This window comes from Triturus cristatus, chromosome 7 (genome assembly GCF_964204655.1).
Source record: "Triturus cristatus chromosome 7, aTriCri1.1, whole genome shotgun sequence".
Lineage (NCBI taxonomy): Eukaryota > Metazoa > Chordata > Amphibia > Caudata > Salamandridae > Triturus > Triturus cristatus.
The window spans coordinates 1139544608-1139562646 of record NC_140590.1 but is presented as its reverse complement, the minus strand read 5'-3'; the positions used below and the strand labels follow the sequence as shown (position 1 = coordinate 1139562646).

General features: G+C 45.8%; 1 protein-coding gene across 1 annotated transcript in view; it reads right to left on the bottom strand.

Annotated features, from left to right (window-relative positions):
• The window catches only part of ZNF346 (zinc finger protein 346), a 126649-nt gene that overhangs the window by 29675 nt on the left and 78935 nt on the right, over positions 1-18039 (bottom strand). The window contains exons 5-6 of the mRNA XM_085618309.1: positions 8862-9098; positions 7524-7617 (exon numbers count right to left, since the gene is read on the bottom strand). Of these exons, the coding sequence (XP_085474435.1) occupies positions 7524-7617; positions 8862-9098 (331 nt within the window). The remainder of the gene's footprint in view (positions 1-7523; positions 7618-8861; positions 9099-18039) is intronic.

Here is an 18039-nt window from a genome sequence, read left to right as displayed (position 1 = left end):
ACCGGACATCTTGTTGGAGCAACCGTAACCTGCCTTTGGTCTTCATTCCTGGCTGACCTGTCCATACTTGCAGGCAGTACCGGCAGCACTTCAGCTCTGCTTCACGCTACTTCGTGGACTGCCTGCCTGGTCAAGCGCTTCTGGTGTCCGTTAACTGCACTTGTGGAGCAGTCTGAGGGGAAATTGAACTTTCGAATCACCTCATTGCACAGTCTCCTCAGAACTTCTCCCGCGGCGTTCCAGCTGATTTCCTTCAGTGTTTCCTACTACGGAGGTGTTCTCTTTCTGTTTGCTACCTGCTGCCTCGACGTGTTACTATCCTGGCCGTTGTGGGCTGCCCGCGTTGCTTCATCGGCTAGCCGGTGGGGATTCCTCTGTGGCGGTGCGTCTTCCTCAAGTTAGTCAGTGCTTGTGCGCGGAATGCTGGTTTTCCTGTCAAAAGGCTCATGGGCGGTGATTCTTCCTGTGAGGTTTCCTGCTCCGCCTCCAGCCTTCCTTCGTCTCCGGCGCACCAGTCAGCTGAAGACCGGTCCTTCCTCATTCCTCTGGCGCATCAACCTCAGAGCCGGTCCTCCGGTCGATTCCTGGCTGTGCTGCATCGGATCTTCACGGCGGTTACTGTGAGGCAGAGACTTCGCCCAAGTAAGATCCACCATGTACTGAGTGCCCTGTGTTTTTTCATCTTCACTGTGACACGCTCACATGTGCGTGTCATCTGGGGGGGGGGGGGTTCATCCTCAATCAGCGTGTTCAGTGTGACGTGCTCAGATGTTGTGAAATTTATACCTATCACCCAAGTTGGTGCTGCGTTCTAGTGTTTGCCACCCGGGTGACTGTCTCACCCCTTTTGTGTTATCCCTGTGACACACACACACATTATTACTCCTCATTCGGGGTGTGTCTAGGGCTGCTCCTTTGTTTTGTGCCATCTGCTTCCTTGTGAACAGCATCTTTGTTGGAACGCTACCTCACACTCCAAGATGGGTACTCCGGGGGTGAGTCAACCACCATCCTTCTTGAATGAGTGTGGGGATCCCGAGATTCATTGGAAGGATTGGACCAAATTGTTTGAATCTACCTAATTGCTATGGGCGGGGATAAATTCTCTCCTTTGCGCAAACAACATATTCTGCTACATAATTTAGGTGTTCATGGGCGCAAGGTCTATGAAACCTTATCTGAACCGGAGTTGGAGGATGAGGACGATGCTGACGTTTTTGATATTTCACTCATGAAATTAGAGTTACATTTCGGGGACAAAGTCAACGTGGTGCTTGAACGCCACAAATTCTTTAGCCGAGTTCAAGGAAGGAGTGAATCAATAATTACATAACTGCCCTAAGAGGTCTCACCCAACTGTGCGAATTTGTGGATCTCAACGATTCCCTCATAAGGGATCAACTAGTTAGGTGTACCAACAGCGGCAAAGAAGACTATTGTTTAGCCACAAAAGTGCTCTCATTTATGTATTATTGCTGAAATTTTTAATAGAATTATTGTATTGAATAACTATACATCGTTGATGTGTATTTTATTGCTGAAAAATTTGGTTACCCATGTGATATTTAGTAATGTCAATGATAAATACTTTTGTATAATTTGTTTATTTGTTGTGGCTACCCTAATTTGACACTTCTTTAGTATCATCACTTTGAATTCATTAATTGCCTAGGAAATTATTGACTTATTCCAACAGCGGCAAAGTTCAAGAAAAGTTACTGGCGAAAAACCCCACTTTAAGAGATGCAATTTCTATCGCACAATCAATAGAACATACCGCTAAGTGCGTTAGAGAGATGAAAATTAAGGAAGAGGTAGTGGCATCGGTTCAGTGTGAAGAGTCCAATGGTGAAGTACTCAAAGTAACCAACAGAGAAGGCATTAAGAGTGTACCAACAAATAATGCGAGTAAGGAAGGCCATGGTTTGAAATGCTTTAGGTGTGGCAGCAACAACCATTTGGCCAACAGTCCCTTTTGTTCAGCACGCGGTGTCATGTGTAAGAAATGCAACAGAAGGACATTTAGCCAGGGTATGTAGAGACGGGACAAGCAGCACTAATAAAGGGGTTAGCATTTGTGGGGAACCTGAGGCTAGATTCTTTTTTCAAATAAAAGACAGTCAGCAATCATCCAGGCCTAACTATCCAAAGTGTGTTATACTTATTGACAACAAACCCCTAGAGATGTATGCAGACTCATGTTCCCCATTTACGTTAGTAAACCTTGTAGACTTTGAGAAACCTTTCCTGACCTTTTTACTGAGAGGTTAGGTAAATTGAAGGATTTCCAACACAAAATCAAAGTTAGGAAAGGCACGAAACCTATAGTGCACAGAGCACGACCTGTACCGTTTCTCCTTAGAGAAACCCTCAAAGCCGACCTAGACAAATTGTGCGACATGGGGGTCATCCAACCTATTGAAGCATCCAAATGGTTGGCTCCCCTTGTCCTAGCCTCTAAAGCCAATGGGCAGGGTATCCGCATCTGTGTGGACCTGCGCAGTCTTAACGACAATATCTGGGTAGACTGGTTTCCCCTTCCCAATATAAACGAGATTCTAAGTACCATGGGGAAGGGTTGTTTTTTCTCGGTCATTGATCTGTCGATGGCCTACCACCAAGTTGAGTTGCACCCAGAATCTACACCCCTGACGGCATTTTCCTCGCCGTTTGGTGCCTATATGTTTGTCAGGATGCCGTTCGGCCTTGCCTCAGCAGCTTCTATTTTCCAAAAGGTAATGCAACAAATTCTGGAGGGCCTCAGCAATACCCTCTGTTTCCAGGACGATATACTTATGTATGGGTCGACCGAGGAAGAACATGACACCATCCTTAACGCAGTGTGTCAAAGACTGTCTAGGGCAGGGTTAACTGTGAAACTTGCCAAAAATGCAAGATCAAAGTAACCTCGGTAGATTATTTGGGTCACACCATATCCAAAGAGGGCTTCAAGCCGAAGTACAGCTTAATCCAAGCCGTCAAGGATGTCCCTTACCCCTCCAATAAAGATGAGCTAAAATCCTTTCTTGGTCTGGTGGAATACATGTCCAAGTTTGTAAGGAATTTCAGTGATTTGTGCGATGGTTTGCGTGAGCTCCTAAAAAAAGACATAGAATTTTTATGGGAGGAGAAACAAAACAAGATGGTGGAGACAATAAAGGAACGTATTCTTGAGTCACCAGCGTTAGGATCTTTTGACCCCAAGATATAAACCATACTTACGACGGATGCATCCAATAAAGGATTGGGAGCGATGCTTTCACAAAGAGGAGAGGGACAAGAAACGGTTATAGCATTTGCTTCACGATCTCGCAACTCCGCAGAAAGGAACTACTCAGTCATCGAGAGAGAAGCGTTAGCATGCTTCTGGGCAGTAAATCATTTAAAAATGTTCTTGTGGGGGATACAATTCGTTATACACACTGACCACAAGCCTTTCACTTTCATGTTCTCATCCAAAAGTGTGCATAACAATTCTCCACGTATAATGAAGTGGGTTCTTGGAAGTGGGTTCTTGGCCTAGAAACCTACTGCTTCAAGGTGGAATATCTCCCAGGTCCTGAAAATGTAATTGCTGATTACCTATCCAGGTCACCACTCTTGGACTATCCAAGTGAGGATCAGCTAGATGTTCCAATTTTAGCCATGCATCTTCCATCGTTAACTAAAGAAGAGTGGGATGAGAATGTGAGGATAGATAAAGACATGGGTGTCCTCAAACAGTTCATCCTCAATGGGTGGCCTGAGAGTCGATCGCAGGTTCCAGATTCAGTCCAAGACTTTTGGGAAGTAAGGTATGAACTTTCCTTGTTATCGGATGTGATACATAGAGGGAGAAGACCAGTCCCACCGAAGGATCTGAGGAACAAAATAATCGATCTGGCCCATGAAGGGCACTTAGGCAGGAGCCTCACGAAAAACAAGGTCAGGGGTTGTTTTTGGTTTCCGAGAATGGACTCTATGGTAGAACTCAAGGTCAAGGGTTGCATTAGCTGTGCTAATAGTGACAAAAGTAAAATTCCACGCTATGCTCCTTTATCCCCTGTTGAAGTTCCGGCAGTTCCGTGGACCAAACTGGCAGTGGACATTATTGGTCCCATGGATGATCTGGGTCTGCAAAAGAAGTTTATGTTCGTCCTAGTGGATTACACCTCCCACTGGGTAAACTTTAAATTTACATCTTCTACCACGACAGGCAACCTCATCTCATTTTTGAAAGTAGTTTGTTTATGAGGGCATTCCAGCCAAATTGGTGACAGACAACGGGGTGCAATTTACTTCAGAGACAATGAAAGCATTCCTGGAGGATTTGAACATAAGGCATGAAAAAACTGCACTCTATTGCCCTAAGGCTAATGGGTTAGTAGAGAGGGCGAATCGGATGGTGAAAGACCACATCCAATTGGCCATCACCAATGGGTTCAATGTTGAAGATTTCGTACGAGAGTGCATTTGGGCATACCACACCACACCCAACCTCATCACGGGAGTGTCACCCTTTGTTTGCTTGACAGGGAGGGAACCCTGTACCAAAATGAATCCACATTGGTTGGGTGGTGGAAAAAAGGGTAGTGCCTGATCTAGAGAGGAGTAAAGAGAGGATTCACCAACACCAACAAAAGTATAAAGCTTGGTATGACCAGAGACATGGGGTTAAGGACCATGAGTACAAGGTTGGTACCACAGTGGTCGTCAAGAAACCCACACATGTCGACCAGGGTTGAGCAAGTATCACTCTCCCAAGCGTGTGGAAAGACAAGGAAAGAATGTGGTTCGCCTAGAAAATGGACAGACTTGGAGTAATGACAGACTTGTGGTTTCTTCTTAAGTGTATTGCGCAGCTTGTCTTTGGTTTACCTAGATAAGGAGATGTGTTGTAATCTCCAAAGGTATTGTTTCTCATATAATGGTACATCCCTCCCCCCCCACCACCCTTTCCTGCCCCGGTTGGTATGTTCTGATAAGAGTTCAAGATAGAATGTTGAGATGTGCCCGGTGAGAGCGGATGATCGGATTAAATGATGTCACATCTTACCTTGCGTACGTGTCATCTTCTTATAATATAACACCAACCCCTCAAGTTTGCCTACTTATTTTGTTTTTAGGTGTCTCCTGAATGAGTTCCATTTCTGGCTGTATTGTGGCGAAGTAGTTAACCTTTTTTTTAGCATTAATATAGCGTCCCAGCTGATTCACAATTAACAAAAACACATACAAATTTTCAACTAAATCCTTTCCTTATATCACTTTTCTCTACACCTTTGTAGACAGATTCTCATACTATTGCCGTTTTTCACAAATATCCCCACCTTTTGATGAGTTCCTATTTACAGGGTCTAAATTTAGCACTCCCTCCTTTGTAGATTAGCATCGTGTCAGTTCTACTTCTTCACCCAGATTGCTGGCATTTAATTCATTTTCCATTATTTATTGTCCCCCACCACTTTTTTTTTGCAGGCACCTCAGAGCGTCACTGTAATTTGCCTTTACTATTCCTGCTATGCCATGCTTCATTCCAAACGATGTCACCTCTGCTGTGCACTAACTCTCCAGCAAGTCCTCAATTTGGTTCTTTTCTCCGTCAATGCCTCTCCTCTTTTTCCAACTTGGCACCATGGTGCTTGTCCACTGGAAATCACATCTTCCTACTCAACTCACTTCCTTCCAGAGTGCTCCTTTGAGTCCTGCCTCACTGGCTGGTTGTCTAGTCAAGAGTCCTCACCCCACCCTTAGCACCAATCAGCAGCAGCCTTCATTCTTGAGTGCCAGCTCACGTCCTGGTACCTACCTACCAATTTACGGCTGCAACCTGAAGATGGCGGAACCTTCCATCACAGAAAGCCCCTGTTGTGTCATTTTCTTTACTGCTGCACTGCTTGCACACGGCAACCATCTACCTAGTGAGGAAACACTATCCCCAGGTTAATTACAAGGCAACTCACCACCACTCGATAAACACCTACAACGATTATACTCTCATGCTAGACTGCACTTTGTTACTTGGTCTCCAAACCAGTAGAACCATGGCCCTTCAAACTACTAGCTATCTTCTGTTTAACTGCCTTTGCTGGGTGTCACCAATCCTGTGAAGCTTATCTTTCCAGAACAACAAGAGGGTGGTCTGCTTAGCAAACCTACATTTTAGACTCCGTTGCGTCGGAGTTTATGCTCCTTGGCCGAAAGTGGCTTTTGTCAGATTTGGGTAGTTTTGCAGCTGCATTCCCCTCCACTGTCCACATTTGCTTTGCTTGGATCAAAAGATTTGACTCACCACCTTAGCAACGGCAACAAAAACTCTTGGTGGATTAATCTGCTCGGGCTCAGCATTCTGTGGGATAAGTTCAGATCTGGCCACGCTTTCCAGTTAAAACCCTCAGAGAGCAATGTCTCCACAAACTTTTCTGGATTAACGTCCTCAACTCAACAGCAGCCAAATGGATGTGACTTCTTTCCACTTTTATGCCCTAAAACTCGTACGACATTGTGTTCAAGGAATCCTGTAAACTTTCAGGGTCTCTTAATTGGTCATTTGTAGTTTCACATGCCTGCACGATCCTCTCCTTGTAGCTGTAACAAACAAAACCAGTTTCATTTCTTGAGAATCCATCCAAAATTCTGCTACATCTGTTGCCAAAGTGGTTAAAGGATATGCAGCCTTTTTATTTCTTTGACTAGACCGACTTGTTGCTTCAGATAATGTAGTTCCTTAGCCCTGGCCTACCATGTCTCCAGGGCTGCTATCACCGGCCTTCCTCTCCCCTTGCTATATAGTTCATCTTTCTTTTCCATAGCTGCCCTTTGCAGCCAAACCCTTCTACACTGCTTTCCGAAGCAGTTTTTGCCTTCAAAATCCAACAATGTAATGTTAAATGCATGGGTCTGGATTCACATTTCTGAACTGGAGAGAAAGGAAAGCAAGTCTTCCAGTTGGTATTTATGTATACATATAGTTATTTTATTTAAAGATTAAGTGTAGTCCTTTGCTAGCTATTGATTATTTTTAAAATTAAACGTTCAAAACTTTATATGATGCAAAACGTGTGCTAGGATACTGCACATATACCAAGGCAGAATTTATAACTTAATAAAATTCTGTGATGGAGAACTGAGATTATTTATTGAAGATGGCCACATCAATTCATGGCGGAAGGTGTCTGGCACTAAAATAAAGTTGGTAGGGTACAGAGAAAATGTGTATAATGTGCGGGAGGAGCTTACAGTGAAACAGGTCACAGGTGATCTAAATATTATACCACCAGTAGGAGATGGTTATTAGTACTATAAAATGAAGAGTAGTTTCTTGCCCACCCTCAGGCAGCATGTGGTGCATATTTCAAAGAATGGAGTTAAGCTGGCAGATGCATAGGTATGGGAAAGCTTGAGAAAAAGTCTATGTAGTTCATGTACCATGGTCTCCATTAGGCTATAGAAGGAAAGTAGGTCAGTTTAAACAGAAGTGTTTGCTTGGGACCAGTGATACCAGTACTGAAACATAAAATGCAAATAAAACAAGCGTCACATACTTTACTTTGTGCTTGCTTCCGCTAATATGTGCCTGGTACTGCTCCGTCGAGTTGAGAGTAATGTTGCAGTCCTCACAAGGGTACGTCTTCTGATCTGAAAAACAGTCACTCATCAGAAGAAATCATAATGATTGCTCATCTCAGAACAATGTGTCAACTGGACAACATCCAAGGCACATGCCACAGAAGGCTGTGGCTGCAAGAAACGTGCCAAACAGCCTGTTTCAGATATGTACTAGGTGTGCCCGTGACTAGTTCAAACATGGCCTAAGCACTCGTTTTCAGAAGACACACTATGGAACATGTTCAGACCCTGGGATGGCCCCAGAAATGAGAACACACATGAATAAACATCAGCAGTGAGCCAGATGACCAAGAACCCGGAAAGGTCAAACGCGACAAAAGTTAACTGTACAAGCAGGTTTTTCAAAAAAGGACATTTGTTCACAGATGAACACCTATGGACAATGTGCAAGATTTCTTTGCAGCTGAATCAAAGTGCCCTATGGGGCACCACCAACCAAATACAATAGAATTCAACTTTCCACTCAGCAAAGAACATGGAAAACCTTCTACGTGCTCAAGAATTAGGTGACCCATATAACCCCCATAAAAACAACTCACTCAAACAAGCAGTAAAAGCAGAAATCAACAGCCTCATGAATAAAACTGCCCACTATCGAGGACAGATAGCAAAGAATGTAGAACATACCAGTTTTTTTCTCTCATCCTAGACAAATGCAAAGAGCTACATATCACTACAGAAACATTTCACACAAATCTTTGACAGCATATATATTGGCCTCCAGCGGATGAAGCTCAGAATGGCAGGATGTAACAATCAGGATAGATTCCATATTTTCACATCCACACAAAAGAAGTCAACAGCATTACCTGGAATGGACCCAGAAGACACTGACATTCAATGGGACCAGAAGGGACTATGTACCTAGGCAATTTATTCTGTACGGTTAACTGAAAATTGAAAGTGCCAACACTTCATACAGAAATGGCAAAACAGCAGGTTTCAATCATGCATGGACTATCAATCGAGCACTGTAGATCCATTGCCTTCTGCAGTGGGTCTACCGTCAAGTTGTTGACGCCCAAAAATCAAAACATAATAATCCTTTGGAAAGCATGAACATATGAGAGCAATGTGGCAAAAGATCAAAAAGCACTGTGCAAAAGAATTTGATGTCTGCCTCAAAACAAAGGTGCTCTTGGAGCCAAAACAAATCCCTGCTCTCAACCACACTGAAGGCCATTTCAGTCAACTGTATTAAAAACCCAAACTAAAAGACATAGTAGACTCATCTAAATTGACCATACACTTACTTCCAGATTGTACAGGAGGAGGGACTTGACTGGCAATTGCAGCAGCCACACTGGGTGGTAGCTGAAATCCCCCCGCCAGCTTGCTTTTGGCCTCTTGCTTTTTATGCTTCTTGCCAGAGTAATGCTGCTGAGCCATCAGAGGGTTATTGAACGGGGCACTGCAGAGTGTACAATACTTCTCCGGATCTAAAGGGTTGTTAGATGGACGAATTGGAGTCGTTGGTACTCGGGCCATGCCTAGGGAATCAGAATAGTTAAGAAGGATCAGGCATTTCTGTAAAGCAAACAGTTGTGACAGAACACAAGTAGAATGAAGATATGGTCAGATTACCTTTTCTTTTTTAAACTGGGGTGAAGCCAAACGGTCTTGTGTACATAAAGCGAATTAGGTCACAAATATCAAAGGGCACCCCAGGAATAAGCCCCACAATGGTGAAGTGGGTCTTCTAGCTAAAGGAATACGAGGATCAGGAATTTATGATTACACATTTCTGGTTTATGATAATGGGATACTTCAGCTGAGAGAACAACCTACCAAGGTGCAATCGTGGCTCAATAACTTTAAAAAAATCTTCGCTAAAATTATTTTCACATGGTGTTGCAAGTCAATGGTTACCTTAATACTTGGTAAAACCTCCAACATTGTATCTTAGACTAACCTAGATTTTCAGGCCTCCTTTATAAAGCGGATATTTGACTTTGACAAGGGATTTACACAAGATCAGCCATGTGTTCAGGGAAGGTGATGTACAAAGCACAAACAGTCCCCATAACTCCTTATGTACCGCAGTACAATAGGTTCATGTTAACATTTTTGAAAGGCAATTAAAGCTCTCTGGATTCCAGAATGTTAAAGATTAGAAAGATGGCTGTTCTTAGTGCAACTTGCACTAGATCTCTGAACTGCTGCATCTTCAAGTCAAACAAATCATATTACATTTCTGCAATACTACACCTGGACTCGATATTAAAATGCCTCAAAGATGGTGTTCCTCAAAGAAACACACAATGTAGCTAAAACTTCGCTCAGCAGCAATTGCAATCAAGAGCAGCTGGAAACAAACGTTTTTCGGTCCTAGCAATGTGCAGGCCTGATCTGTAATACATTCCAGTAACTAGCAAAGGACTTAAATCCCACACCGAAACCTAATGCCCACAGCTCAAATAGAAAAGAAAAATTACCAAGAATACCTGTGAAACACCACATGCTCACACAGACTTGGTCACCTCTGATATAGTCAGAAAGATACCAGTCCGCTGCCATCTCTACTAGTGTTACGGCAAACAAATGGACGGAACGCTGACAATGCAAACATTCTCCCCCAGTCAAAAGATCTGGGTTAAATCATCGTTCTTTTGCCCACTACGCCACTCCAGTTTGGACCCAACCATATGCAAATCAGTCTTGACCATGTGTCCCATAGGAACAGTCCAGCCCGAACTGCCAAGCCAGGTCCTCCCTGGACCGGAAACAAGCATCCTGGGACCGGTTTCAGGGTATGTCACCCTTCTTCAGCCAGGCTAGCTTGAATCCAGTGGCACAGTGAGCAAAGGACCCACGTCTGGGCATACCCATCCCACTTACGGCGAAATGTGTTACAGCAAACAAATGATGGATGGAATGCGGGCAATGCAAACATTCTCCCCAGTCAAAAGATGTGGGTTAAATCCATCGTTCTTTTGCCCACTACGCCACCCCAGTTTGGACCCAGCCATATGCAAATCAGTCTTGACCCTGTGGGCCCAGATCTCTGTACTGGGGTGAATGTATGACATTGTTCTGCATTCTGTCCATCAATTGTTCTTTTTGCATTTGCCACCCCAAGTGGGACGGGTATGCCCAGACGTGGATCACGTTCTCTTCATGCCACTGGTGTCAAGCTATACTGGCTGATGAGGGGTGAAACCCCGAAACCGGTCCTAGGATGCTTTTTCCAGTCCAGGGAGGCCCTGGCCTGGCAGTTGGGGCTGGACTGTTCCCATGAGGCACAGGGTCAAGACTGATTTGCATATGGCTGGGTTCAAACTGGAATGGCGAGCAAAACAACGATGGATTTAGGCCCAGATCTCTGTACTGGGGTGAATGTATGACATTGTTCTGCATTCTGTCCATCAATTGTTCTTTTTGCATTTGCCATCTCTACTAGGCCACACCAATGGCAAAATATGAACACCACAAGCAGGATAACATAGGATGTTGCCAGTCAATGCACCTTCACAAATAACATTTTAACAACTAAATAACTTTCATTGACCTCCACATCTACCTGGTTAAAGAAGAAGCGATGAACAACAAATAGGTAGTTCCGACCCTTCAGTCCCAAGAATGAGGGGTGCATTATTATTTGAGAACTTCTGTGCCCCAACTGTAGACTCATGGAGGGTCCTCATAACCCAGGAAACAGGGTTAGGAAGTAGGCTAAAAGGGGTAGGGTGATTGATGTTTTGAGGTAGGAATACTAGGGAATAGCTTGCATCCATGCCATGAATATCTGCAGTTAGGTCATGTTTACTTCTAGAGCACAACGTAGGCTGAAGCTTCTTGGCATTAAATAGAAAAAGAAAGCGATAGATAGAACATTAAAAAAAAGAAAAACTAAAGATTGTGGTTTTGTTCTTTTCGTTTTCTGGATGTCTAGAAGAAAAATGCTAGACAACCCAAGAGTGATGCAAGTTATCTTTTTTGATAACCTAGTAAAGCTGAGGTTTTGGCACAGATTTTTTTTTTAACAATGGTCATAGCCTTAAACATGATCTTTGATTGAACAAGGAACCCATGCAGAGATTCAAACCCAGTAGTAACGTGGCTATGTCTCATTACCTTGCAAACAAATGTTTGAGTGAATCAGAGCATGGAATAATTTTATATGAGCAACCAGATATACTGCATTGAAATAGTCCAACCTTCATCAACCAATGCATTAATGTTAGATATGAAAATTAGGCATTATGAAAGCAAGATCTTTAAAAAAAATGTTTAGTTGAAGAAAATGATGAACACAAGAGGTGTACACCCCTAGAAGGCTAGCCACGCCTCTGAGGTGGGCTACCTGGTCTGTACAGCTAAGAAAGGTTTCTGCCGTTTAAAAAAAATGGCAGAATAGAGAGTTCCGAGTAGAAAAGGTCACCCACCCAAAACGCTGCCAAGGCTGGATGGTGTGCAGTTCGGCAACCACCATCATTACTCGATGCTACAACTCAAGAGAAAACTGCAAAACCATCAGACGCCAGCTCTGGCCTCCTCAACTTTTTGCACCCGTTTCCTCACCGACATTGTGTAAGTGGTAAAACTAGCCTCTGTGGCTCCCGCTTCAGCACCACAGTCAGCCCGTACAACTCTGAACCCGGGCCTCTCAATCCAGGTAAAAATTCAACCGATTGTCGTGGCTTAATCCTGGGCGCGTATCGCCTTAACCCTCCTTGGGTTCCACGCAACGTGACCTGCAAGTGACTGATTTGTCACTAGTGCTTTTTCACCATTGACCGGAATGCTAAAGTTTTGCAGTCCCGATTTGTTATTTCTTCTAAAATCCACAACTCTGGTTGCACTTATCCGATTTACTTTGTTTTGGTGTCTAAATTTAAATAAAAATCGGCTTTATTTTTATAAATTGGCGTTAGATTTCTTATGAGGTCTGTCAATTACTTATCATCCAGGTTGGTACTCTGAAATGTTTGATACAAGTTTCTCTAGTGGAGCCTGACAGCTCTTTGCCTCTCTACCAGGAATGAGCTAAGGATTTATTATGGTGTATCCAAGGACCATCTTAGGGGTATTGTGAATATTAGCAAGTGAAACAACCAGCATCCCATACTCCACCTTCCTACAACTACCATTTGATTTCGGTCAGTCATAAAGGATTTAATTCAGGGTACAACTATACCTGAATATAGCTTCTTCCAAGGTAGAGAGTAGAATGTTATGATCAATGGTGTCAAAGAACAAGTTACTTACCTTCGGTAACGCTTTTTCTGGTGGATACAGTATCTGCCTGTGGATTCCTCACCTTGTGAATATCCCCTGCGCCAGCAACATTCGGAAACTTTTGTAGCAGTCCACGCCGATGTGGTCGAAGACGACGTCACAGAGACACGGCTCCGCTCGAGACTCCGCTGACGTCACCGGCTCCATAAGAAGACCCCATCGGCGTGATGACGTCAGTTCCGCCCCTTTTTTCCGTGCCTTCGAGGCACACGGACGGACTGACAGCAATATGTACATAAACAGTATACACAGTACACAATATGCATATCAACGCACACAGTGTGGAGAAGAAACACCAAAGCACTAGAAATAACATAATGCCCTTGACAGTCAAACACATTTGAAACCATCAATGAATTACAGTCATAGAACCACTGGTATAGAAGGATGGACAATGGGGAGGCGGGTGGGTCAGTGAGGAATCCACAGGCAGATACTGTATCCACCAGAAAAAGCGTTACCGAAGGTAAGTAACTTGTTCTTCTGATGGATACATCTGCCAGTGGATTCCTCACCTTGTGAATAGATTCCACAGCAGTCCCCACTCCCGGAGGAGGGTGTCCATCCCACTATACCAGAAAATCCTGAAAGACCGAACGAGCAAAATGTCCGTCCCTCCTCACCTCGGTGTCCAAACAATAATGTTTTGCGAAGGTGTGGAGGGAGGCCCAAGTTGCCGCCCTACAAATGTCCTCCACAGGAACACCCCTAGATAAAGCAGACGTAGAAGACTTTGCCCTGGTAGAATGAGCCCTCAAACCCTCCGGAGACTCCTTACTAGCTAGGGAGTAGCATATCTTGATGCATAGTACAATCCATCTGGAAAGGGTGCGCTTGTGCACCGCACGACCCTTCCTGCAGCCAGCAAAGCCCACAAAGAGCTGGTCATCAATCCTGTAGTCTTTTGTCCTGTCCAGGTAGAAGCTCACCGCCCTCTTAGGGTCCAAGCGGTGAAGCCTCTCCTCCTCCTTGGAAGGGTGAGGGGGAGGATAAAAGGAAGGAAGGGTAATGGATTGCCCCAGATGGAAGGGAGTTACCACTTTAGACAAAAACGCAGCCCTGGTCCGGAGCACCCTTCGTTCAGCATGCACAGTCAAGAATGGGGGTTTTGAACTAAGAGCTTGAAGCTCACTTACCCTCCTTGCCGAGGTGATTGCAACGAGGAAAACCGCTTTAAAAGACAAAAGTCTCAAGGGACACTTGTGTAAGGGCTCGAAGGGAGAACCCATAAGATAAGTCAGTACAAGGTTTAAGTCCCATTGAGGTACAATAAAGGGAGTAGGAGGAAATTTATTTGAGAGGCCCTTGAGAAACCTAAGAACAATAGGTGATTTAAACAAGGACGGCTGATCCGGCAGGCATAGGAAAGCCGACAAAGCCGATAAATATCCTTTAACTGTAGACACAGCAAAGCCTTGCTGAGCAAGAGAAAGGGCAAACTGCTAAATGTTAGACAAACAAGCCTTCAAGGGATCAATTGACCTCTCTCCACACCAGAGAACGAATTTAGACCATCTATAGGAATATATAGATTTGGTGGAGTGTCGCCTGGCCGATAAAATAACATCCACCACATCCGGCGGGAGAGAGAAGGAATTCAGGTTGCCCCGTTCAATCTCCAGGCATGAAGGTGTAAGCTCTGGAGGTGGGGGTGTAGAACCTGCCCCTCCGACTGCGAGAGGAGGTCTGTCCTCAGAGGGAGACGGAGCGGAGGGCACGAGGAGAGGTGGAGAAGATCTGTGTACCACACCCTTCTTGGCCAATCCGGGGCGATCAATATAACTTGGGCCCGGTCTTGGCGAACCTTCCTCAGAACCCGAGGAATCAAGGGTATGGGAGGAAACACGTAAAGGAGTCGTGAGCCCCAACTCAACTGAAACGCGTCCCCTAACGCTCCCTGCAACGGATACTGGAGACTGCAGAATGACGGGCAGTGAGCATTCTCGTGAGTGGCAAACAGGTCCACCCGAGGAGTTCCCCACATCCGAAAGACGCGACGAACTACCTCTGGATGAAGCCTCCACTCGTGGTCGGCGGAGAACTGCCGACTGAGACTGTCCGCACGCATGTTCAGAACTCCGGCCAGATGATTTGCCATCAGACAAATCTGATGGTCCTGAGCCCAGGACCATAGACGCAGGGCCTCTCTGCAGAGACAAAGAGACCCCACTCCTCCCTGTTTGTTCATATACCACATCGCGGTAGTGTTGTCCGTCAGGACTTGAACAGACGGACCGCGAAGGGAAGGGAGGAAGGCCTTGAGCGCCAAACGTATCGCCCGTAATTCCAGAAGGTTGATGTGCAGCAACCTTTCTTCTGGAGACCAAAGGCCCTTGATCTCCAGATCCCCCAGATGAGCACCCCACCCTAGAGTGGATGCATCCGTAATCACTGTGGTCACCGATGGAGGCAGATGAAAGGGCTTTCCTTGAGACAGATTGCCCTCCACGCTCCATCAAGACCGATCCGCTGCAGCTTCTCTGGAGACCCTCACAGACTCCCTGAGATCTCCCTTGTGCTGATACCACTGCTTGCGGAGGCACCACTGGAGCGCCCTCATGTGCCAGCGTGCATGGTTGACCAACAGAATGCAGGAGGCGAACAGACCGAGCAGGCGAAGGACCTTCAGAACTGGAACGACCGCTCCGTTGAAAAATAAAGGAATCATCTCCTGAATGTCGAGAATCCTTTGAGGAGGAGGGAATGCCCGACACACAGTAGTGTCCCGTACCGCACCTATGAACAGGTTGCGCTGAGAGGGCACCAGGTGAGATTTGGGCACATTGATCGAAAAACCCAATTTGTACAACAGACGAGTTGTAACCTGCAAATGGCGCAGCACCTTCTCCGACGACTCCGCCTTGATCAGCCAGTCGTCTAAATAAGGGAAAACCGAAATCCCCGACCTCCTGAGATGGGCTGCCACCACCGCCATCACCTTTGTGAAGACTCGAGGTGCCGAAGTAAGACCAAACGGGAGGACCGCAAACTGATAATGTTGCGACCCTACCGTAAACCGGAGTACTTCCTGTGCGACTTCAGGATGGGGATGTGAAAATACGCATCCTGCAAGTCGAGCGACACCATCCATTCCTCCTGATTCAGCACCTGAAGAACCTGCGCAAGGGTGAGCATCTTGAACCTTTCCTGTTTCAGGTAAAAGTTCAGGATTCTGAGGTCCAATATCGGACGCAATCTGCCGTCCTTTTTCGGAATCAGAAAATACCGGGAGTAGCATCCCTGACCCCTCTCCTGCTCCGGAACCACCTCTATCGCACCTTTCTGAAACAACTTCAGGACTTCCTCCTGCAGGAGGAAGACGGTGGTCCTCCGAGCAATCTCCTTGGCAAGGAGGGGGATTTGGAGGGAATTCCCGAAAGGTAAGGGCGTACCCATTTTCTACAAGATCCAGAACCCAGAGATCGAAAAGTTTCTTACCTGTCGGTGTAGTTTTGCAGCTTGAAGATCTTTCTGGATTCACTATGCTGTGCATTATTCCGCGATCTTGTGGTTGGGTCCGGATTCGTAGTCTTTTCTTTGTTTTTTTTTTTTTTTTTTTGTAGCCCAGGTGGGCGTCGACGTCCACCATTTGGTGCACCTCCCGTGACGTCGTCGTGCTTCCTGCGGAAGTCCCACCTTTGGGGCGCCATCTTCGGGTTCTTTTTTCCCCTTTTTTTTTTTTTTTTTTTTTTTAACCCTAGGCGATTGATTAATCCTTTTGTCCATATTTCTGTACGTTTCCACTTCTTTGATCCTATCCATTTCACCCCCTCTTCCTCCAGCCTCATCTTCCTGGCGGAGGTGGGTGGGTTCGCTAGTGAATCCAGAAAGATCTTCAAGCTGCAAAACTACACCGACAGGTAAGAAACTTTTCGTTTTGCAGCGTGAATCTTTCTGGATTCACTATGCTGTGCATAGATTTTGTAGCGGTTTTCCTATTTTTGTGGTGGCTGGGTGGAAGATGATCGCTGGTCGTTGAAAATGTGTTGTAGCACCTTCTGTCCGACCTGTGCTTCCTTATTCATTTGAATGTCCACGCAGTAGTGCTTTGTGAACGTGTGCACAGATGCCCAAGTTGCTGCGAGACAAATGTCTTGGATGGGCGTGTTTGCCAGGAAGGCAACCGTGGCCCCCTTCTTCCTTGTGGAGTGAGCTTGGGGCCCCTCCGTTAGCTCCTGTCCAGCCTGTTTGTGACAGAATTGAATAGTGAGGGCAATCCACCTAGCGATGGTGCCCTTGGTCACTGGTCTACCTATGAAGCTAGTAGCAAAGGACACAAACAGCTGCTTCGACTTCCTGAGTTCCTTGGTTCTTTCAATGTAGTGCATCACCGCTCTTCTGGCATCGAGGGTGTGCAGGGCCTTTTCTGCGTTTGTAGTCGGGTTTTGGAAGAAACTCGGTATCTGGATACTCTGATTCATGTGGAACGCCGACACTACCTTGGGCATGAAGTGTGGGTCCGTCCTCAGGACTACCCTGTCTTTGTGAATTTGAATGTAGGGCTCCTGTAGCGTTAGTGCTTGAAGCTCGCTCACCCTGCGTAGTGAGGTTATGGCCACTAGAAAGGCAGTTTTCATCGTTAACATTTGTAGAGTGGCCTTGTGAATGGGTTCAAACAGCGCCTTCATGAGCTCCGTCACAACCACGTTTAAATTCCATGCCGGCGGCGGCAACCTTTTCGGGGGTGCCATTCTTTTGGCTCCCTCCATGAATCTCTTCACCACCTGCGAGGTGAAGAAGCTTCCACCCTTCTCACCTCTAGTGTAGGCAACGATCGCTGCTAGGTGTACTCTTAGGGAGCTCGAGCAGAGGTTACTCTTTAGAAGGTGTGTGAGGTACCTCAGCACAGTTGAGTCTCTTGTCATTCTGTTTTGCAGGCCCTTTTTCCTGCACCACACCGTGAATCTCTTCCACTTTGCGCTGTAGCACTTTCTTGTAGTAGGTTTCCTTGCCTCCCGTAGCACTCGCATAGTGCTCTGAGGTAACCTTAGGTGTGCGAACTCTAGGTCTTCAGGAGCCATGCTGCTAGGTTGAGTGTCTCTGGCTCTGGGTGCAGGACCTCCCCGTTTTGCATTGAGAGCAGGTCTTTTCTCCTCTCGAACCTGTACGGATTGCCTTGCGCCATTTCTTGAATCTGTGAGAACCATGTCTGCCTCGCCCACTGTGGAGCCACCAGGATCAGAGTCATGTTGC